At 64.1% G+C, this 21949-nt stretch overlaps 1 protein-coding gene across 1 annotated transcript; it reads right to left on the bottom strand.

Annotated features, from left to right (window-relative positions):
• Window positions 1-135: 135 nt before the first annotated feature.
• AGPAT2 (1-acylglycerol-3-phosphate O-acyltransferase 2) lies at window positions 136-13162 on the bottom strand. Its single transcript, XM_032866177.1, has 6 exons — window positions 12903-13162; window positions 3933-4066; window positions 3302-3477; window positions 2967-3062; window positions 1248-1320; window positions 136-408 (listed from the first exon to the last, which is right to left on the bottom strand). The coding sequence occupies exons 1-6, from the start codon at window positions 13082-13084 to the stop codon at window positions 233-235; spliced, it is 837 nt and encodes a 278-aa protein (XP_032722068.1). The 5' UTR covers window positions 13085-13162; the 3' UTR covers window positions 136-232.
• Window positions 13163-21949: the final 8787 nt, after the last annotated feature.

The following is a 21949-nucleotide window of genomic DNA, read 5'->3' as shown; positions in this document are numbered from 1 at the left end:
GCTTCCAGCCAGCTCTCCTTTTGGGGAGACATCAAAGGCCTGGATCCGAGGCCAACAACAAGAGGCAGCCTCCTGCATCCAGATCCCTGGATGAAAGCGGGGGGACCCTCGGGGACACAGTGATCTTGAGCAACCAGGGCAGGGAAGATGTCCCTCTGTCCCGTCTCCAGCCAGGCCCTGCCCCTGGCCCAGCCTGTCCTGTCCCCAGGTCCTGCCCCAGCCCAGGCCTCAGCTACTGGGCTGGCTGGGAACCAGGCCCTGCGGTTGCCCCATTCTCCTGGGGTGTCTTGGACACACGGAGGAAGGTGGTCCTCATGGCCCGGTGGCAGGTGTCCATCAGCTTGGGGACATCGGCCACCGTGAGGCCCCTGGTGGGGATGGCATCCAGCACTTCCACCTTGATGGTTCCTGTCAGGAGCGGAGCAGCATCAGCGACCTGGGGCCCATGCTGCAGCTGGTCCTCGCTCCCGCGCCAGCTGAACCCCCTTCTTCCTCCTCCTCGGCCAACTATTGGCCTCCCTGGGGCGCCTCCCGAGGGCCCAAGGCAGGGCTGGGGTCTTTCCCGGACACCCTGGGCTCAGGCAGCTGGTTTTCAAGTGCGAGTCACGAGTACAAGCAAACCCGCAGCTCCGGACCCCGCACTCCGCAGGTGCTCACAACCATGTGCCCTCGTGAGCCCTGACCGAGGTCCAGAACATTCCTCTCCCCCTGAAGTTGCCCCCACCCCCTCCCGGCCGCTCCACACCCACCACTTCCATCCTCCACCCTGGTCTAGGCGGGCCCCGAGTCTCCCATGTCGGGGGGCAGGGAGACGCAGCCCAGCTCCTCCCGGCCCCCGCCCATCAACCTTCCACCCCTCCTGCCCAGGCACCAGACACCCACATTCGGGAGGCCCCGAGCTCCATGGCTGGTGGGCACGGGATCGGGGCGGGAATAGTCAGGACACCTGGGAGGCTGCTTTGCGGCCTGGGCCTGTGTGTGTGTGTGTGTGTGTGTGTGTGTGTGTGTGTGTGTTTGTGTGTGTGTGTGAACCCACCCCCTCGGGATTCCAGACTCCTTCCTCTCCTCACCAAGGGATCACTGACCTACAGCAGCCTCCCTGAAATGGAACTACCCCCTCAAGGGCCTGGGTGTCTGTCCCAAGGACTGAGAATGAGCCATGCCCGAGGCTGTGAGCAGGTGGGGGATGGGCACGCAGGTGGGGGGGCACGCAGGTCGGGGGGCACACGCAGGTGGGGGGCTGATACCTGAGGTGAAGAGCTTCGTCTTGGGGTTGTAGAAGGAGGAGAAGCTGGAGTATATCACGGGGATAATAGGCACCTGTAGACAGGAAGCCATGGTGCCTGAGGACACGAGGGAGCCCACCCCCAGCCCCCCTGAGCCCCAGGATGAGCTAGTGGGGGGAGCCTTGCCACCTGCCTGCCTTCTGCCTAAGGAGGTCCCAGGAGTCCCTGTGGCTGCAAAACAGGCAAGGTGACGTGCCTCAGGGCCCTTCAAGGCACTGACCCCTTGGCCTGGGACACCTTCCATGCCCTGTTAATGATTACCCCGGGGGCTCTTTCTGACCCGGGTGCTTCCAGGAATACCAGCAGGCCCTGCCCCCAGCATTCCGTAAACCCTTCCCGCACTCAAGCACCCTCTCCACCAGGAAGCCTTCCTGGGCTGGCACATGTCCCTGCGATTCACGTCTGTGCCCTCACTGGGTCCTAAGATTGCCCCAGGGTGCAGGGCCCTGCACAGTTCAGCTGGAGGTCACTGAGGTCGTCCTAGGGAGACTGGGGGCAGCTGTTGCTGGGGAGGGGACAGGTTCTGCTGGTATTGCTGGAAGACAGCACGGTCAGAAATGGCCCCTGGGGGTCATGGTTAACTCTGGAGGTCAGGGAGCCTCTCCCTGATACCAGCAGGGCGCAGGCTTGGAGCACAGGTAGGCTGCAGGCCAGGAAGCCCTGGGAGGAGACGGGGGGAGGGGAGCGGAGAGGACAGGGAATGGTGTCCCATCTCCCAGCCGAGGCTGCACTAGCCCAGCCTCACCAGGGCCCCCTCGGCGTCCTCTTCCCTCTCCCCCGAGGTCCTCTCTCCCATGTCAACAGCAAAGGGAAGGGACATCAGCCCCAGGCGTGTGGCAGGGGTGCCCTCCACCTCCCAGCTGGAGGGGCCGCAGGCCCGGGGCTGAGAGCTCAAAGCCTGGGCTTCTCCCTCCACCCCATTCACCAGCTGCTTCTCCCCCCACCCCGGGGGTCTGAGCTGGAGCCTCTGCAAGGAGGGCTAGCTGTTCAGGGCCAGACACCAGGGGATGCTGGAGGTCACTGTGCAGGGGTTGCGGGGTGCCAGGAGCAGACCCTGCCCAGCCAGGGCAGCACGGAAGCCCCGACCCTGACTGCAGACGACCACTATCCCCTACACCAACTGGGCCAGACCACTTTTGCCCCACCAGGAGACGCTGCCCCGGGGCTGGAGGTACCCCAGCTTGTCAGGGGTCACTCCTGGGGCAGACCGCGCCCTGGAGCTCAAGGACGAGTAAAGCTGAAGCCCAGTGCGGGGTTCCAGGTCGCCCGTGGTCCAGGGCCCGCGCCACTGGCCCCCAACCCCACCCCCAGCCTCAGGCCCTGCTCATCGGCCCCGCCCACAGTCAGCAGGGCCCAGCAAGGGCTTGGCCTACTGAAGAACCCAACAAGTAGGCCTGCCGCCTCTGCCTCCCTGGGGCCCTGCCCGCCAGCGACCAAGGTGGGTACCGAAACTGGGTGCGGGCCCCATGGGCACCAGCCTTGGTACTCAGAGTGGGAGACGGGCGCCCCCCCAGCAAGCCAGAAGCCAGCTGCTTGAGGGGTGAGGAGGCCTGGCGCCTGCCCAGTGGAAGGTGGTCCCCAAGCCCCAATGGCCCCAGCCCGGCCAGGCATTCACCTTGGGCTTTAAGCCAACCTGGACCCACTTCCCCGCCCCGCTAGGAGGGCAGTGCCCCAGCGCACCTGGGTCTGGATCGCCAGGTAGAAGGCGCCTTTCTTGAAGGGCAGCAGGTCCCCGTTGTCATTCCGCGTGCCCTCAGGGTAGATCCACACTTTGAGCTGCGGGGGAGAGAGGCGGCTGCTGTCCCGGACTATCCCTCACGGCCCTGGGCCGCCCCCTCCTAAGGAGCCCCGCCTCTCAGCTGAGGCCGCCCCTGCCCATGCGCCCGCGTGCCAGCGTGCCAGCGCGCGGGCTCAGCCCCCGACCTCGCCGGTGCCCTTGGGCAGCCGTGCCGTCCGGCACCTGCCGCTGGCGGGGGTGTTCGCCCAGCCAAGCGAGCCCCCGGCCCCACACTCACGTTGTCCCTGACCATGTGCTCGCCCACGTCGGCCATCACGGTCACGGCGGTCCTGGAGTGCTGCCGGTTGATGAAGAAGATGCCCCCGAGGTACATGATCAGACCGACGGGCCCCAAGAAGATCAGCTCCCGCTTGGCGATCTGCACGCAGCGCTTAGGCAGGGCCTCCATCAGGCCTGCGGGTGGCCACGGGACACCAGGCAGGTGGGGTCGGGCTCAGAGCCGGGCGGCCACCTCCCCGGGGAGGAGAGAGCCAGCCCTGGGCCTCGACCACCAGCAGGCCTGGGCCAGGTCATGCCTTCCTACGGGCTACCCGGCCAAGCCATGTGGACTCTCGGCCCATTTCCCGCCTGTAAAGGGAGGGTGAGGCAGAGCTCCCAGCTGCCAGAGTGAGGCAGCAGAGCCCCGTCCCCAGCCTCAGGCACACACAGTTTTGTCATGCAGCCGGAGGGAGGCACAGGTCCCCCTGGCCTGGGCTGACCCCCCTTGCCCACCAGTCATCTGGCCCAGGCTCCACCTCTCTGAAGCCCCCCGTCCCCCTTCCCCCATCCCGCAGAGGCCAGAGCAGTGTCCTGGGCTGTGCCTGCAGCCAGGAAGGGCCAGCTCTCCCACCAGCCCCTCTGCGGCTTACCCATCATGTCCAGAATGCTCTGGTGGTTAGAAATGATGACACAGGGGTGGTCCACCTCCAGCTTCTGGAGACCCTTTATCTCGAAACGAAGGCCGAACACATACTTGAACTTCAAGACAAACCATTTGATGATCCTGAGAGGGGATAATGTCATTGAGCAGGGGCCCCCTGCCCTGCACCCCATCTTGGGCTCTGGCCGGGAGCCGGGAAGGGCTGTCGGGAACAGACAGCAGACGGAGCCCAGCGGGCCCTCTCCCGGGCTGCTGGCGGGACCCTGAGTTCGCCTTCCCTTCCAAGAGCCTTCGGGTCCTGTCCCTCCAGGGGTCAGCGAGTGCAGCTGGGTCTCCTGTCTCCCTGGCGGGAACAGGAGTGAAGCCTCTGGGGACTCGGCACCAGGCAAAGGGGGGGCTGTCCTCTTGTGTATTTGCTTTGGGGGAACCTGCTGTGGGGCCCCGCCCTCACCCCACACCCCTGCTTGTTTAGCCAGGGGCAGCTGGAAGGGGACTGGAGGCTGAGAGCCCCCAGGGCCGGGCTGGGTGTGGTTCTCAGCCGCATCAGCATCTAAAAGACCTGTGTGGAAGGGCTCGGACAACCAGACAACCGGCTCAGTCAAGGGAGCAAGGGACTCCTGATGTCAGGGTCACAGGCTCGAGGCCATGTTGGGTGCAGAGATGAATAAAAATCTTTAAAAAATAATAAAAGAGGGGCGCCTGGGTGGCTCAGTGGGTTAAAGCCTCTGCCTTCGGCTCAGGTCATGCATGATCCCAGGGTCCTGGGTTCTCTGCTCAGCAGGGAGCCTGTTTCCTCCTCTCTCTCTGCCTGCCTCTCTGATCTCTGTCAAATAAATAAATAAAATCTTAAATAATAAAATAAAAACCCAACAGAGAGAGAGGGATCCCTGCTCCCTGCAAAGGTGGGCCCCCACCTGTAGGCTCTGGGGAGAAAAACCTGGCAGGGGACGTAACCGTCCCCTTAGGGCAGGGCCACACCGTGAAGAAGGTGCCCACATCAAGGGGAGGCCTTCGCAGGGGCTGAGGACTGCTCGGGAACGAGGGGACGTGCCCCTCCACCCCATGAGGAGAGTAGGGCAGTAGCCACGCTGGGCTGGCACCCTCACCCCCACCGCGGCACCTGAAGGGGCTGCCCTAGGGCATCGGGGACCTTGAGAGTGGGCATGCATGGCTGTGGGTGCAGGGATGAGTCGCAGGCGCTGTGGCCTTGGAGGACACGGCAGGGACGAGCGCCCTACCTGGGACGGCCTCTGGTAGGGGTCAGCCTGCGGGGCAAGGCTCAGCATCCTGTGACTCCCTGCAGGGCCCGGACCTTCCCATCCCCGGTGGGGGCTGACCCACCACTGACCCAGGACCCTTGCACTGCTCACAGAAGGCTCAGGCAGCCCCCACAGCCCCCCAGGCATCTGAGCCCCTCAACAGCGCCCACTGCGAGGGAGCGATTTCCCATTTTACACACAGGGATGAGTAACGAGCTGCCCAAGGCCCGGGGACAGTCCTCGAGAGAGGAGAGCCCTAAAACGCACCCTCCGAACTGCTGTTTTGGGCACAGCTCGGGGACGTCAATGCGCTCCCACCGAGCCGTCTGTCCCTCCCTCCCTGCAGAACGCGCCCTTCCCAGACTGGACTCCATCCTGTTGCACACAGACCCCCTTCCCCCGGCCCTGCCCCCAGCGTCTGTGGATCCGTCTCCTCTCCTCTCGGGCTTTCTGGGAGTGGATGCCTGGGGACCTGCCCTCTGGGTCTGAAAGTCAGGCTCTCACTCAACTGCCCTTTCGCAGAACAGAATCCCATGGGAGGGCCGCTCTCCCACCATCCCATGCTGCAGATGGGGACACTGAGGCTCAGGGAGGTGCGGCCACAAAGCCCCAGCTGTCTGCACGATCAGACCGGCCATCCTTCTCCCTGGACCTGACAGTCTTGGCTGGCTCAGGCCAGACGTACCCCCTTGTCCCCTCCCGCTCAGAAACCTGAGTCCCAGCCGGCCCTGGACACAGGCTGAGCGGCTGACCAGCTGCTTCATGTCCGCGGGCACCATTTCTGATCTACAGAGACCACTTCTCAACCACTAGGACGACCGAGGGGACACGGAGAGGACACGGCGGGCACTTCACCCAGGGGAAAGAGAAAGGTCCAAGAAACATGGAAAATCTTCCCTCTCACTAAAAGTCAAAGCGACGCACATTGAAACGGGGGCCCCGTTTTCATTCTTCAGGTTGGCCCGGACCGAAGAAAAGGCCAGTAACTCCACGAGGGGTTGGCCGGGATGTCGGGACGGCCCCGCAGCCGCTCACAGGGCTGCTTGGGGCGGACAGGCCAGTAGCACCTGGGCAAAGCCGCGTGGAATCTGGTCTTGCAGCGCCCGGGGGTGGGGGCGGAGCCGGTCAAACGTCCACTCTTGGTTTGCCTCAGGGTCATGATCTCAGGGTCATGGGATTGAGCCCAAACTTCAGGCTCGGTGGGGAGTCTGCGTCTCCCTCCGTCCCTCCCGGGCTTGTGCGTGCTCTCTCAAATAAATACATCAAGAAAGAAAGAAACAAAGAAAAAAAAAAAAAAAAAAGGAAAAGGGGAAAGGGAAGGGAAGGAAAGGAAGAAAGAAGAAAAGAAATCTGGTGCCTCTCCCAGGGTCTGACCGGAAGGCAGTGAGCTGCAAGAGGCAGGCCTGCAGCCCTCAAGTGTGGTCTGGTTCGAAGACCGGGAGGGCCGCCGTCTGCCACTCTTGATCTCAGGGTTTTGAGTTTGAGCCCCACGTGGGGTACAGGGATTACTCAGAAATAAAATCTTTCAAAAAAAAAAAGAAAAGTCCGAGACCATGCGAACGTCCCCTGCTAAGGAGAGGCGAGGTGGGGATCGGATCCGACCCGGTCAGCCACGGGGAGACCCGGACGCACGTGCTGCAGGTGCTGGCAGCGAGCGCCCCCCGCCGGCCGCGGAGAACCCCGGCCACATCCGCACGCGAACCGCGTTCTCTCTGCTGGAGGCGTCTGCAGGCTTCTCTCTTCCTCTTTCAAAATTGTGGCAAAATACAGGTCACATAAAGTTTATCATTTTAATCATTTTTAAAACATTTTATTTGAGAGAGAGGCAGAGAGAGCATGAGAGGTCCCTGCTGAGCAGAGAGCCGGACGTGGGGCTCGATCCCAGGACCCCAGGATCACGACCTGAGCCCGAGGCAGACGCTTTACACTTCACCGACCGAGCCGCCCAGGTGCCCCCATCATTTTAATCATTTTTAAACATCCGGTTCAGTAGCATGAAATGCCCCCTCGGTGCTGTGCGACGGTCCCCACCCTCTGTGTCCGGGACTCTTCCCTCCTCCTGCTTGCACTTCTTGGTGCACGTAATGTAGGGACTGACCACAGATGGGGTTTCTGGAACTGTGGGAGATGCTGTTCACAGACCTCGGCTAGCGGCCTCCAGGGGGACAAGCGTGTGCACCTGCTGCTGTGGCAACGGGCAGTGGACGGGCCACAGGACAGGCGCCGGTCGCACGTGGATGCCTGTCCACCTGTCCTCTTCCCGATGCCACACAGTATCAAGGTTTTTTGTGAAAGTGGTGACGACGTCTATTGTTTTCACAGTTTTCTCAGTGCAGAAGGCGGCCAGCCAGGCTCTGCAGCAGCTCCAGGGAGAGAAAGCCAGGGAGGGGTCCCTACCCGGGAGAGCAGAGCGCACAGCGCACCACCCAGGCCCACCGTCCAGGCGCGCACAGCACCTGCCTTGGGCCAGGGCGTGGCAGGAAGCCTCCCGTTTGGCTTAGGTAGCGAACCCACGGGGTGGGACACTCAGAGGTGGTCTGGGCTAAGTGGAAGTGACTTGCCCAAGGTCACGCAGCAGGGAACCCAGGATGGGCCGGAACCACCTCCTTACCTGGTTTTTGGAAAACACATGAAAACTGCCAGGCAAAGGGCACCCTGGAGGTGGGGTGGGGTGAAGACCCAGGATTGGGAGATGGCATTCCAGGATTGCAAAAGCAAACCTGTCTGTATCCCTTCCCCGAGGCTCTGTGGATGCCACCCAACGCCCGAAGGACTGGAGGAGGTGGCCGTGCCCTTGGCCGGCCTACAGCAGCACCCCGTCCTGAGCACAAGCCCCACTGCGCCAAAAGCCCACCTAACCCGAGTGCCCCTCCACCAGCCGCAGGGCTCAGGAGCTGCCCCTCGGGAGTCAGGATCCCAAAGCTTGAAGCAGGTGTCCCTGGCACTGGCCCTGGGACATGCGCATACACCTCTGGCTGCTGCCCTCCCTCCCTAGCCCCCAGACCCCCAGGGGAGGTGGGCAGGAGTGTAGCCAAGGCTACCCGAAGCCCAGGAGGCCTGGGATGCCTTGGGTGCCTGGTGCAGCACTCCAGAAGCACCCACCAGCAGTTGGTGGGATGACTGATGCCACCTTTCCACCTCAAGGCCCCGGGAGCAGGGCTGTTCCTCCAGCAGATATGGGATGTCCTGGCCCTTCCCGATCTTTCTCACGGAGCCCTCGACTTAACCCCAGACAGGAACTGCCCCGAACGCCCAAGCGCTTGAAACACCACAGATCTTTCCAGCGCCCACAGGAGTCCAGCCAGCATCCTTGGACCTTCTGTGTTCAGCCTGAGGAAACCCCCCCGCCCCCGGGGGCCTTCCCAAGCTCTGGGTGAGACAGATCAGATCCTGGCTCCCCGCTCTCTAGCCATGACCTTGGGCACTGCCCTTGACCCCACCCCTGGAAGCTTTCACTCCTGCTGATGAAAGGGGAAGGGCGTGGAGATTGTGCCCAAGAGGCTGCGACCCCGGGAACAACGACAACTGTGACTGGTGACAACTGTGACTGGTGACGTCACAAGCAGATAAGAAGAATCCAAAGAGGGCAGCCACAGAGCCCCCACCCGGCCCCTCCCCCCACCAGCATGTGCCCCGGCTGGAAGGAGTTCAAGGCCAGGCCCTGGCCACCTGTGGACCTTGCCCTCAGCCCCTAGCCGGGGACTAGGTTGCTCCCAGGAGATCTGGGCGGCTAGAGTCCTCAGCTAGACCCCGCTGGGTTTGCCCCAGGGAGTGAGGGGTCTGGGTGGGGCCCACCTGAGGCAGCGCTGTCAGAAAGGCCACAGAGAGCCAGCGATCTGCTCGGGGACAGGAGGCCCCAGAGTGACCATCTGGCAAGAGCAGGAATGTTTTCCAACAAGTGTCTTTGAAGCGGGAGCCCAGAGAGGGAGAGAAGGAGAGTGGGAGGGACTGGGAGCCGGGGCGGGGCGGGGTGGGGCGGGGCTTCCGGCCTGCCCAGAAGCCCGGAGGTCCGTCGCAGGAGGGGTTGTGGGGAATGGGGTGAAGAGCAGGGGGCTGGGAGCTGGTGCCCCCCCGCGAGCCCCTGGTCCTGACCCAGGATCTCCGGGGCTCCAGGGAGCTGGGCCTGCAGCCGCACGTCCCAGGGAGGGAGTCCGCCCCTGGCCATCCTACTCCAAGAAAAACAAAGCCAGACTTTCCTGCAAAACCAGGATTCCCTGCCAGCCCCCACGTGCCACGGGGCCCCCGAATGCACTCCATCCCCACCTGTGCGCCCCCTGGGACCACACAGTGGCTGGGAGCGCTGGCTAAGAGGCTGGGCTGTCCTGGGTTCAAATCCTAATGGGCATCAGTAAGCCCCAGGTCTCTGGCCCAAGCAACCCCGTTCTCCCTTCCTCGAGGTTCAGCAGGCAGCAGACCGAGTGCCTCGTGGCCCCACCTCCCATGAAGCCAAGAGCCGCGCCACCCAGGACCTGGCCATTCAGATGGACTCGGAAGCATGTGCTCCAGCCCTCAGAGGCCCTGCCAAGGTCGTGTATGCACACTGTACCCCCATCGTGGTAGAGCCACAGCATGGAGGCTGGAACTCGTCTGCAGGACATGGGCCGCCCAGCTCTGGTCTCCTTCGATGCAAGGAAAAAGTGGTCTCTTGGTGAGGCCGCCGTCACTAGGGTTTCCCGATCCTGCAAACTGTGTTCCCATCACACAGCTGGGCCTCACTCTCATCTCCCAGGGCATCTGCCTCCTGGGACGAGCGAACAGGGCCTAGGACTCCACCGTGCACAACCAGCCTGGGAGGGATCCTGGGGTCTTGGGCCCCAGGGGGTCAGAGGCTCCTTGGCTCTTCTGTTCCCATCACTGTTCCCTGCACACTCGGAACTGGAGTCTAACAGGCAAAGGCCTCCTTAGGTTGCGGCCTGGAGCCCTGTGGGGAGGGGCCGCTGCTGCTCCGGGGGAAGGCAGGAAAGCAGGGAGCGGGCAGGGCAGGGTTTCTCCCCCCGCCCCAGCTCCGGGCACCCACAGCTTGGGTCTCCAGTTCTCAGCACTGCCGCCGCCCCTAGTGCCGGTGGGCATAGAGGGAACACAGAAAACATGCACTCTGGTGGCCCTTGTGGGGGGTCTGCACCCCAGCTCTGCCCCGTCTTAGCTCTGGGAGCCCAGGCAACGGCCTCCTCCCACCCGCCCTTGGGCCTCCCAAGGCCTTGGCTTCAGGGAGCGCCTCAGACCGTCAGAGGAACGAGGCACGGAGCCCTGCCTGTCCCACAGGGGGCACCTCCACTAGCCGCCAGAGATGGGAGCGGACGCTGCAGTGTCCAGTGAGGTGGACAGTTTCCAGAAGTCAGAGCAGGGCTGGAGAGAAGGGCAGCCAGATGCCCAGGGCGCCCAGGGGTCCAGGAAAAACTGATGGGTGAGGACGGGGCGCATCCCTGCCCCTCACCTCCATGCTCCTGGGTCCTGTCCTGGATCCCGGAGCCATGCAGCAGCCCCCCAATCTGTCTCCCCAGGCCGTACCCCTCCGGGGGGATCTTTGTTCCCAGCAGGCCCCGCCCATACCCCCAGTTCAGCTCTGGCTAGGGGGTCTTCAGCACCATCACCATGACCCACCCTCGGGGGCTGGGGTGTCTGGGACAGGAGACTGTGGCCTCTCCCTGGGGCGAGCAGAGCACCTCCTCTTACCCTACCAGCGTCCTGGGGTGGCCCCTTCACAGAGCCTGAGTCCGGGGGCTGCCCTGGAGAGGGGAGAGCAGCAGGAAGCCCCCACCCGGTACTGGCCCAGCCTCCAGGGTCCCCAGGGGTTCAGCCTAGCTGCCCAGAATCTCAAGCCCCAACAGGCCAAGGGAAGGCCGAGTGTGACTAGCCCCCAAATCAGAAAGCAGACTGGTGACTTCTGACTTGACCCCGGCAAGCAGCTTTGAAGTGTGAGTCAGTCCCTTTAACAGGCGAGGAAGCTGCTGGTACAGACGCTTCCTGATGATACCTGTGGCGGAGAGGGACGAGGACCGTCAACTCCTGGTTCCCTCCCTTCTGCTGCAGACTGCTCTGGGGCCAGCTCTCCGCCAGCCTCCTGCGCCCCCTCCTGCCACCTCAGAACCACACATGCCATCCCCTGGCCTGGCTCCGGGGGTGGGGGGACAGCACTGCCTCCAAGTAGCCCACCAGCCTGTGGCTCCCTGAACCCAATGCCCTCCTCTGGCTCGGAGGCCAGCCCTCAGCAAGGCTGAGGGGAGGCTCCTGCTGCCCACAGGGGCTCCAGGACTCCAGGACCCTAACCTCAGGCCCGCCTTCGGAGAGGTGCACAGCCTCCGGCTTCCCTGCCCTCAAGTGGTGCGGGCCCAGCTTTGAGGAAGCCCCTGGAACAGGTCTTCACATGGGAAAATGCCAGAAGGGCCACCAGAGGGCTGTCCCTGGGGTCCGCACTCCCTGGGATGGTGATCTGGGCTCTGCTGGTGGCAGGCGGGGCCACCAGAGACCCACGGAGCATGCTCTGCTCTGGGTATGGCATGAAGGCACAAATCCCTAAGGACAGGGCCTGGAGGGCCATGCAGTGTGGGCCAGTCCCGGCAGCATGGGCCCACCTGGATGGACAAGTCAGCAACCCTCGCCCACTGCCCTGTAACCACATGGGGGCGGGGGGCAGGGACCACAGTATCCTCACGGCAGGCCACAGCCAAGAAGCCATTGCAAAAGCCACAGAGAGAAACGTTAGCAACAGCCCTCCTGGGATCAGACACAGGGAGACAGGGCAGGAAGAAGCCCCCACCCCTTAGCCTCTGACCCAGTGAGGCCCACCACTCTTCAGCTGGGCTGACCTCCTTACCCCATGCCCACCAGCCCACACCACCGTACTGCCCAGTTCAGAGGTGTCCACAGAAAAATTCCAGCCACCCCTCCCTTCCTTCCACCCTGAGGCTGGACCTCAGGGGTCAAACCCACCCTTCCCCTCCAGGAGCCTCCCACCTCCTTAGGCGGACAGGCCAGGAAGCAAAGAGAGTCCCATCCCGGGACCCATCTCAGGTGCATTCATCACCCAGGCCAGAGGGGGGTGGGGGGTGCGGTGCAGAGAGGACAGGGATCAGGGATCCGGAATCCGGGATCCCCCCGCCCGTGCGCCTCCTCCAGGCGGGGGCGGTGCTCCAGCAAAGCCCCCCCCCCCCACCCCCCTGCAAGCCCCGCGGTCCCACCTGCTCTTTCCCGGCTGGTGGAGCGGGACGGCGCCTCCCCGCTGGCCCAGCGTCCTTCCCCGCCCAGGGCCGCTCAGCCACCCGCCGCCCGGCGCCCAGAACGCCCTGAGCGTCCCGCGGGGCCCTTGGAGGATCGGAAGGACGCGGCGACGCTGGAGACCGAGGCCATCTGAAATCCCTCGGTGTCCGCGCGGGACCGGGGCGCGGAGACATTGTGACGTGGGCTCTCGCGGACCCGTGCCCGCCGCCCGCCGCGCGCCGCGCCGCCCGGGAGCCCCGAGATCCCCAGGCGGGGCAGGAAGGAGGGACGGGAGAGTAGAAAGTTAGGAAAGCGGAAACGGGCTGCGGCCTCGCTCTGCGCCCCGCCCCGCCCCGGCGCTGTTCCCCCCGCCGGCGCGGTCCCCGTGTCCCCGGCGCCCCGCCCCGCCCAGGCGCCGTCCCCCCGCCGGCGCGGTCCCCGTGTCCCCCGCGCCCCGCCCCGCCCCGGCGCTGTCCTCCCACCCCCAGCCCAGGTCCCCTTGCCTCATGTTCTCCACTGTCCGGCCGTGGTGGCGCAGCAGGCAGACGACCGCGGCCACCATGGAGGCCGAGACGCAGAGCGCGCAGTACAGGGTGATCTTGGCGTAGAACCTGGCCGAGCGGCTTAGCTGCACGAGCAGCAGCAGCAGCAGCAGCGCCGCGGTCAGCCACGGCCAGAGCTCCATGGCCCCGCCACGTCCGGACCGCGCCCCGGCGGCGGCGTCCCGGGAGCCCCGACGGCGCGGGCCTCGGCTGCAGCGCTAAGCTCCAACCGGCGCGAAGACGACCGGCGGGCTGGCGACGGCTGGCCTCCTCCCGCGCGCCTGTGCCCCTTATTGCGACGGCGGAGGGGCGGGGCGGCCCGGGGCGGAGAGGGGAGCGAGCGCGCCCAGGAAGCTGCTAGGTGAGGCGCGGCCCGCCCCGCCCCGCGACTGCCCCGCCGCCTGGCGATCCGGGGCGCCGCCCCGCCCCGCCCCCGCCCCGCCCCGCGACACTCCCCCTGTCCCTGCCGCAGGGTCACCTAGCTCCTGGAGGCGCGATCCCGGTCCCAGCCTGGCCGCCACGCGGCCAGTCACCCGGGGCTCTGGCGCCGCTCCCCCGCGCTCGGGGCCTCCCCGCCCCCTAGCCCCCTTGTGTTCCGCGCATCCCCGCGGCCCCTTATCCCAAAGCATAGCTCCAAAGTTACCCAAGGACGCGACCTCCTTGGCAGCCCGGTCGCCACGCAAAGGAGCCCCTGAACCACGCCCGGAGGGACTGCCACCTGGCCACCTGCTCCTTCCGGTCCCCTGGGGCAACTTCAGGGAGAGGGGGCTGGCCCTGGGGTACCTCACTCTGCGGTACCTCACTCTGCGGGCCTGATGGGCACACACAGTCCGGGTGGAGGCAGCAGGAATGGGGCGGGTTTCTGGGCGCGGCTGGGGGTGCCCGCTTTGGGTGCCAGGACAGTGTGTCACCATGGCCAGGAGCAGATCCAGCCATTGTGCTCACACCTGAGCTCCAACGTCAGCTGGCCCCGGGTGGAAGGAGGGCCATGGCTGGGTGTCCGGGTCACAGCTGCAGGGGCAGCCTCGGGGTCCCAGAGAGCAGACTGAGGTGGCACCTGGCCTCTTCTGGCTGGCTGAGGTCCTGGGTCTGCTGCGATTTCCAGAATGCCCGTGGAGGCCCGGCCTGTCCGGAAGTATCCGTGCGTCTCTGGGGTTTTCAGGTGCTGAAGCAGCCTGTTACTGACATGCTCTCCTGACAGCCCTGAAACTGCCTGGTTTTCTTTTCTTTTCTTTTCTTTTTTCTTGTCTTTTCTTTTCTTTTTTCTCTTTTCTTTCTTCCTTCCTTCCTCTTTCTTTCTTTCTTTCTTTCTTTAAGATTTTATTCATTTATTTGACAGAGCGAGAGACACAAGCAGACAGAGCAGCAGGAGAGGAAAAGCAGGCTCCCTGCTGAGCCAGGAGCCCGATGTGGGGCTCCATCCCTGGACCCCAAGATCATGACCCCAGTCGAAGGCAGTCGCTTAAACAACTGAGCCACCCAGGCGCCCCAATCTGTTTTCTTTTCTGTTTTTATTTTCTTTTTTCGGTGCAAAATGGTGGTTTTGTTAAAGCACAGGGACAGGGCCGTGGGAAACGAGCTGCTGTCTCAGAGCGGATCTGTGCACCCCCAGATACAAACGCTTCGCTCCTGGGCTCAAGGAGACCTCTTGGTCTTGGGCAGGTGGGCTCCCGGAGTGGGTGTAGAGGCTGTTCACGACGTTCCTGACGTGTCCCCATGGGAGGATTGCTTCACCTGAGTTCCATGCATGGTGTTTCTCCGTGGGACCAATGGAGAGCCTCCTGGCTCCGTCTCCGTGCATCTGTGGGGACACATCTTTGGGTCACACCATCAGTACAGCTCTGGTCTCTTTCCATTCTTGCGACAGTCTCATGCTGCCCCTCCAGGGAAAGCTGGGAGCCCTCCAGGGAGGCTGTCAGATCCCTGGGCCCCTGGGCAGACGGCAGCAAGACCGGAGAGCCCATGGGTCGGTGGGCGTGGGTGGCCACCACACAGGGCTGCAGCCGCAGTCGGGAGGGGGCTGGGTCGCAGCGGGCTTCCCTGCGGCTGCTAGCAATGCCTGCGGATGTAGTCCTCAGGGGTCCCGACAGGGTGCACGGAATGCGGGTCTCACCAGCTACGCGGGGCTGAAGGGGCCGTGGTATCCGAGGGGATATCCTTCTGGTCCCTGAGCAGCGCCCTATCCAAGGGGACCCCTCCAGCTCTAGCTCCCCCGCCCTGCCCCGCCTCACCCTGCCCCTACTCCCAGCACTTCCTACGACTCGGGTGATGCGATTGTAGGCCTGTGCTGAGCCCCCCTGACCCGGCGGGTCTGTCCTGCTCACAGGGGCACGACCAGCGCTGAGACCCATGCCTGGCTCACGGTGGGTATGTACTCCCCAGCAAGTGTACCCCCACTTTATAGGTGGAACCTCCCAGAGGCGAGAGTCCGAGGGTCGCCCTGCTGGAGTGACAGGGCGAGCCTGGTCACTGTGTCCACACCTGCTGCCCGAGGTGGCCAGTGGCCGGGGCCTGCCCTGTCCTCTGGCTCCCAGGGGCAGCAGTTCTGGGATCACTGCGGTGTCTTCATACAGACAGAAAGTCTGTTACCCAATCTCACCTTCTTCCCCAGTTTCCTCCTGGGGAAATGTTGAAAGAAAAGAAAACATTCTTTCCCTGATGGGATGGGGCGGTTGGGGGCTGGGGACATGCCCCTGGCAGGGGGCGTCAACTCCCCGGGTGTGGTCTGGTCTGAAAGAAATACTCAGTACCGCCCAGTCCTATTTGGAAAGCTAACAAAACCCTTTTTGTCTCTAGAAAGTGAAGCCCGGGAGAATCTTCTGGGTTGGTGGAGAGAGATTTTCTCTTAAATCAGTGATTCTCAGCTAAGTAGGGATGGGCATGGCCCCACTCAGATTCCACCCCAGAATGGGGAAGCCTTGGTCCGATGGGCAGGGATGCACAGTGTCCTGTCTGACCCTGCCAGGGGCCTGAGGTCCCTACGATGACCTGGGAGCGTGCTGGGGAGCTCCGGACTATGTTGGCCCCAGTCCCTGCCGGGTAAGAGCCGAGAGCCCTGCTGGGCCCTCCTGGGCTCATCCAGACGCCAGCAGACACAAATGAAGCTGAGCCGTCCCACCTCCCGAGGCCCATAGGAGCTCACAGCCTAGGAGAGGGACCATCACTGGATGCCAGGTGCCGGGTGCTGGGCCATGGGAAACCAGCTGGCTCCCATGGGCAGAGCTGCTGGAGGCTGACCAGCCCACCTGCCCATGCACCCAGGGCCTCCTCCTGCCAGCGCCCGGGTGGGGCCCTGTGTTCTCCAGGTTTCTCTCCACTTGGGTGGCGTGTCTGAAGGGAAGGGCCAGGGCTGTCCCTGCCTGAAGCTGAGATAAAGTGAGCACTGAGTGACCCTCCCTGTCACGTGGCACCTGGGGCAGGGCTGGGGCACCCAGCCTCTGATGTTCCAAGATGTGGCTTCATAGTGCAGTTGCCTCAGCTTCCTAGTCTGTAAAACGGGGACGCTAACTCACCCAGCCAGGCTGGGATGAACTGGGCCATGGCCCAGGCTGGCCCGGCAAGGGCCTCTCCCGACTTCGCCTTCGGCTTGTGGAGGTAGGTTCCTCTCTCGTGGAAACTGCCGGGGAGGAAGTGAGACAGGAGCACGGTGACAGCTCAGGAAGGGCTTCTGGGCAATTCTGCGAGATCAGGGTGCGGGCCAGGGAGCCGCCGACTGTACAGCTGGGCACGGGCGTGGTGGGGGGAGCTTCCTATGACCCCTGCTCCCTCTAGGGAGGAGGGGGGCATCTCCAGGGGGCCCACCACCTGGGGAGAAGACTCCCAGAACACAGGCGTCAGGCTGGATGGGAGGAAGGGAGGAAGCTCAGGGAGCCTGGCAGGTGGGGGTGGGGGAGAGGCGCACTCCTCGGGGCGGCGCCTCCCAGGCCTACAGGGCTTCAGACCTCTCCATGGCCCAGGCCCTCCGCCACCTGTAAATAAAGCAGCCTGTGAATCTTTCATGGGCTTGTGCTTAAAAATAGATGAGGTAAGGCCTCTGGGCAGACTCCCAGGTCTCTGCCCTGGGCAGTGTCCGGGCCACAAACTCCCCAGGGAGGCAGGGAGGGAGGGAGGGGGAGGGCTGGCAGGCTGGGGTGCTGAGGATGGAGCTGGCCCGGGCACACGGAGCCTGGGACATGTGGCCCTGAGCTCAGGGGCCAATGGAAAGTCACCATCTGGTTGTGCCCTCTGGAGCAACTGGATCCCAGGCTGGGGGGAGGAGGGCCTGGGAGGGGCGGAGCAACGGACCCATGGGTAAGTAGGACCATGGGGCAGAAGAGGGGAGACAAGGCCCCAAAGGGAACTGGACCTGGAGGTTCTGGTCTTGGGGCTGAGGCCCGTCCAGCTCTACAGAAGAGTTGGGCCCCCCACGCGGCGACCCCCCACACACCCCTCGCACCCATGGCACGCCAGTCTGACCTCCACGCTTGCATCAGCACGCTCACCGAGGCTCTAATGGCAACCAGAACCCTGGGTTCCAGATGTGCCCTTGGAGGTGGCCTCGCCCAGCCCCCACTAGATAGACAGGAACACGGGGTCCTAGAGAGGACAGCCCCAGGACTCCAGCCAGCAAGATGGAGCAGGAGCCCCCTGGGGGATCCGGGAGCAGCCCTTCCTCACAGGGCCTCAGCTTCCTCGTCTGAGCTGAGGGGACGTGGATGGGCCCCTAGGGTCCTGGGAGGGTAAAGGGGGTAGGCCGTGTGCGGGGTGCCAGGCCTGCCAGCGGCTCCTTCTCAGGCAGGCTGCCCTCTGATCACCTCACCCCTGGCCCAGCTGGCATCTGGACCAGATCAGCTGCCCCAGCACTCCCTGGCCAGCGCACTGAGTCGACGGGGCTGGGGCCAAGCTGGCTGCCCTAGGCCTTGCCCCATCCACTTCTGGCTTTGGCTGCTGGCTCAGGGGCTGCCTCTGTGGGTCAAGGGGCCCTGGAGGCTCCCTGACCCTGTCTCTCCTGCCTCCCACTGGAGGAGAGAGAGGAGGCAATGAGGGCCTGAGAAGGGGCAGCCCTACGTACGCTGTGAAGGCCAGCATCCTGCCTCCAGCACTGGGGTGGGGGCAGGGAGGCTGGCTAGGAGGAGGCTGGAGGGAGGAGGGTGGTGGCCTCCCAGCCAGGCCTCCTTCACCTTCCCATGACCATGAGGAATTCCTGCAACCCTGGAGAGCTCACGGGGTCCTCTCCCGTCCTCCTGACTGTGGGGGCTGGGGTCTACCCCATGAGCCACACCAGCGGCCAGTGATGTGGCCGGTCCGGGCCTTTGGGGGCACCTCGGCAAAGGCAGGCTGGAGGCTCAGGCTCGCCGACTTACTAGAGAGCGAGTTTCCCCCTTTCTCAGGTTTGCCCATCAGGAAGATGAGGCAGGGAGTGGGCAGGAGGGCGCCCAGCTCCGCAGACAGCCGGGCCCGAGTTCCGCCCGCCGTCACTGGGGCCCCCGTCTGTGGGCCCCGGTCCAAGCTGGCCAAAGGGGAGCGATGAGGGACGCAGGAGACGAGGCTCTGACCACGGGACTGAGAGTCCCGCCTCATGTGGGTCCCTTTGCTGCTGTCTCTGAGTCCCAGAGCCATTGTCCTGGGGGGATCTGGGTTTCCCAGGTGCCCCGACTTCTGAGGCCCTTGGAGCCTCAGCCTGTCTGCGCAGCTCCCCCTCCATCCCCAGGGCCTTGGGGCCTCAGGCCCAAGACAGGCTCCCGCAAGTCTTTGGCGACAAATGAATGGTAGAGAAGGTGAAGGAATGAAGGGAGCCTTCCCCCCGGGTCTGGAAGAAGGGCGCGTGAGCTGCCCAGAGAGTCGGCTCACAGGACCCAGGCGGGGCCGCCGGACGCCTGCGCAGCCGAGTGGGCACACTGCCCGCAGAAAGGGACAAGGAAGTCTGGAGGTCCGGGCCCCCAGCAGGAGCGGCGGGTATGCATCTGTGCACGCAGCGGGACATCCAGACACAGACATCCAGTCTGTGTATCCAGACACAGATACACAGACACAGGAATGCAGCCGTCGTGGGAAGGGGCCCAGCCAACCCGCACACAGGTCTCGGGTACCCGTCTCCCTCCCGCTCCACTTTCTCGCCCGGGGGTGGGGTGGGGTGTCCGAGTTCTGTCTCTGGCCCTCTGTGCCCGTGCACACGCAGGCTTGCTCAAATGAGACAGTGGGTTTGGGCCCGATAGCCCTGGGGCAATAGCAGACCCCCAGGGTGGAAAGTGAGTCAGAGCCTAACTCCGTCCACGAACCAGGCAAAATCCAGGTGAACTCGCAATGGAGGAAACTCCTGCAGAAACACAGAGGCCTTGGTGGGGAAGCCTGGCAGATAGAGATGGGAATCTGGGTGAAGAGAGAAGCAGAGACACTGCTTGGGACCGCTGGGCACAGTTATGTGGGTTGTGCACTGCCCCAGTCTAGATCTGTCAACAACAGCAAGTACAGCTGGGGCCACCCTTTCCCGAGCAAGCTGACCTGTTCTCCGGCCTTCGACAGTCGCCACAGACTTCCTCAGCCAGAGGCCCTGACAAATGAGTTCCTGAGTCTAGGAGACGGGGCCCAGAGGTCAGAAGCAAGGCACCCCAGCTCAGCGTGAGCCACCCTGCTGCACCCTGCCTCTGCCTGGATGTCTGCCAGCACCACAGCCAACACCCACCTGCATTGGCGCCGTCAGACCCAGTCACTGAGCTCATGAGCTCGGAGCCAGAGCGGCAGCCCCGCCCTGACCCCGGCCACCTCCACCCGGCCGTCCCCCTGCCCCCAGGTGGGGTCACCGATCCAGCACGCAGAAATGCAGGACAGCGTCAGACTTGAGTTTCAGATGAAGAAGGAATACGTTTTAGCGTAAGTGTGTCCCCTGTGATAGTTAGGACGTATTTGTACTAAAAAATGTGATTTGTTGTCTACCCGAAATTCAAATCAAACTGGGCGTCCTGCACTGGATCCGGTGACCCCTTCCCCAGACTAGGGGCGGATCCCCTGTGCCCACCCCTGGGTCCTCCCCATGCACGTCCCCGCTCTCGCTGCCCCCACCCCAACCAGCCTGCCCTCTAGTGGAAAGACCGCCGCAGGGGGAAGGAGCCTAGGCTGCAGGGAAAGAGTGGAAGGAGGCGCTCCCGGGGCTCTTGCCCCCTGCCTGCAGGGGACACACACTGGGTGGTAAAGCAGAGCCCCACAGCCGCCCAGGGCCGGCAGCCCCGACCCATCACCCCTGGACTGCAAGCAGGGTGGACCCACCCAGAGGCCCCAGATGGTGCTCAATGCTGGCCTGCAGACCCTCGGAGCTCTGTCTGGACCAGACTGCCAAGGGGCCTCCAAGGGCCAGGATGGGTGCGGTACTGGGGGTAGGGGCCTCTGCAGGAGCTTGCCCTGTTTAGAGCTTCATGGCCTCCCTCTGAACCGCCCAGCCCCACGGGCCCTCCGCACAGACATCTCTCACTTGCCCCTCTGCTCCCCCAGGTGGCCGGGGCTGCTGGCACCGGGGGCAGGGGGGGCCTGGAGGCAGGGGCAGCAGAGACCCCAGCCAGCCACCGAGGCCGCTGGCTTGCTCCCTGTTTGCCCCCAGTGTCCAGCACGGGGGAGACAGTAGCTCCTCCTTGCCCCACGCCCTCCTTCCTCTGGCTCCCTGGTGCCCATCCCGTCTCCTCTCTCCTCCTGCCCTCCTTTCTGTCCCAGCTCCGCACGGACGCGTCTTCCCTGGCTCCCATCCACGGTGCAGGCGCCCCAGCACAGTGGCGCTTGTGGAGGCCCTGGATGTGGCCTCGGAGGCCTCCTTCCTCCATAAAGACATACTGAAGAGTATCCGCTGGGACTGCCTTGGTCCAAAGATGGATGTCATACTCAACCATAAAAGTTCATTTTTTTTCTCTTCTGAAAGACAAGGAAAACACATCTTTGGACCCCTAAACACCTGGGGCCGTGGGTCCTGAGCCATGAGCCTCGTGGAGCTGGGCCTGGCACAAGCACCACGCGCTGAGCATCTGTGGGTCCCACCAGCCGAGGCTGCTCCTGGCCAGGCCCTGGCCGTGCGCGTGGACCGGCAGCATGGCTTCCTGTGCCCACGGGGTCTCTAGCTGGCAGAGGGCCTTTCCCCATGTACCCTGGGGGGGCCTGACACCCAGGAGACCCTGAGCCTGATCCCTAGGTTTCCTGAGACCACAACAGTGCAGCAGCCATGAGCCCTGCCCCACACGGATGGTGGCTCTGGAAACCAGGGCCCAAGCTGGCGTCTGCCGGCAGGGGGCTGGGGGTGGGGGCAGATGCGCTCCCCTCTGCCTGCCCCTCCCCTGGGTTCCCTTCCAGGTCCAGCATCCAGGGCAGGGCTCCAGGTGCTTTGCTGGGGGTAAGGAGCCTAGCCATCTGCAAAGAATGAGGTCTCGGGGCACCTGATGCAGGCAGGCAGGCAGGCGGGAGGCGGCCTGGGCCAGGGCTTCCCCTGCCCTCGTCAGGGCCCCTCGGGGAGCACACTGAGTCCTCCCAGCCTGATGCAGCGCCCAGACACCGCAGAGCCTGGTCGCAGGGGTGAGACCCAAGCCCTGGGCCGCGACTCCTCCCTGTGTTTGGAAAGCCCTGTCCTTGCCCGGCTGCAGTTGGTGGCACTATGGGAGGGTCTATTTTTTTTTTTAATTTATTTAAGTACAATTAATTCACATATAGTGTTTCGTTAGCTTCAGACCTTCAGATAAAGTTTCCCCTTTCCCCTTCCACTCCCCCCCCGGGACGCTGCCAGGGCACCCACCGCCTCCCGTGGGTGCTGACGACCCCTACCCACCCGCGGCTCCCCTTGTACACACGGGGCCCCTGATGCCGATTTTCCTGCAGCTCCTCCGCATCAGGCCAGCCAGCGGGACACAGAGCCTGTCCCCTTTTTCCATGGCAAATGAGCGTGGGGGGAGAAGTCCTCGGGGGGCGCATCTCAGCCACATTGTGAGTGTCAAACCCTGCAGTGGCTCCGCAGGGCGTGTGCAGGCTGGGAGGGCTCACGGGAGGGGGACTGGCATCCA

This window comes from Lontra canadensis, unplaced genomic scaffold (assembly GCF_010015895.1).
Source record: "Lontra canadensis isolate GAN:19392208 unplaced genomic scaffold, GSC_riverotter_1.0 scaffold30, whole genome shotgun sequence".
In the NCBI taxonomy this organism is placed as follows: Eukaryota; Metazoa; Chordata; class Mammalia; order Carnivora; family Mustelidae; genus Lontra; species Lontra canadensis.
The sequence above is the reverse complement of the archived record's forward strand: the minus strand, read 5'-3'. Positions and strand labels throughout refer to the sequence as shown.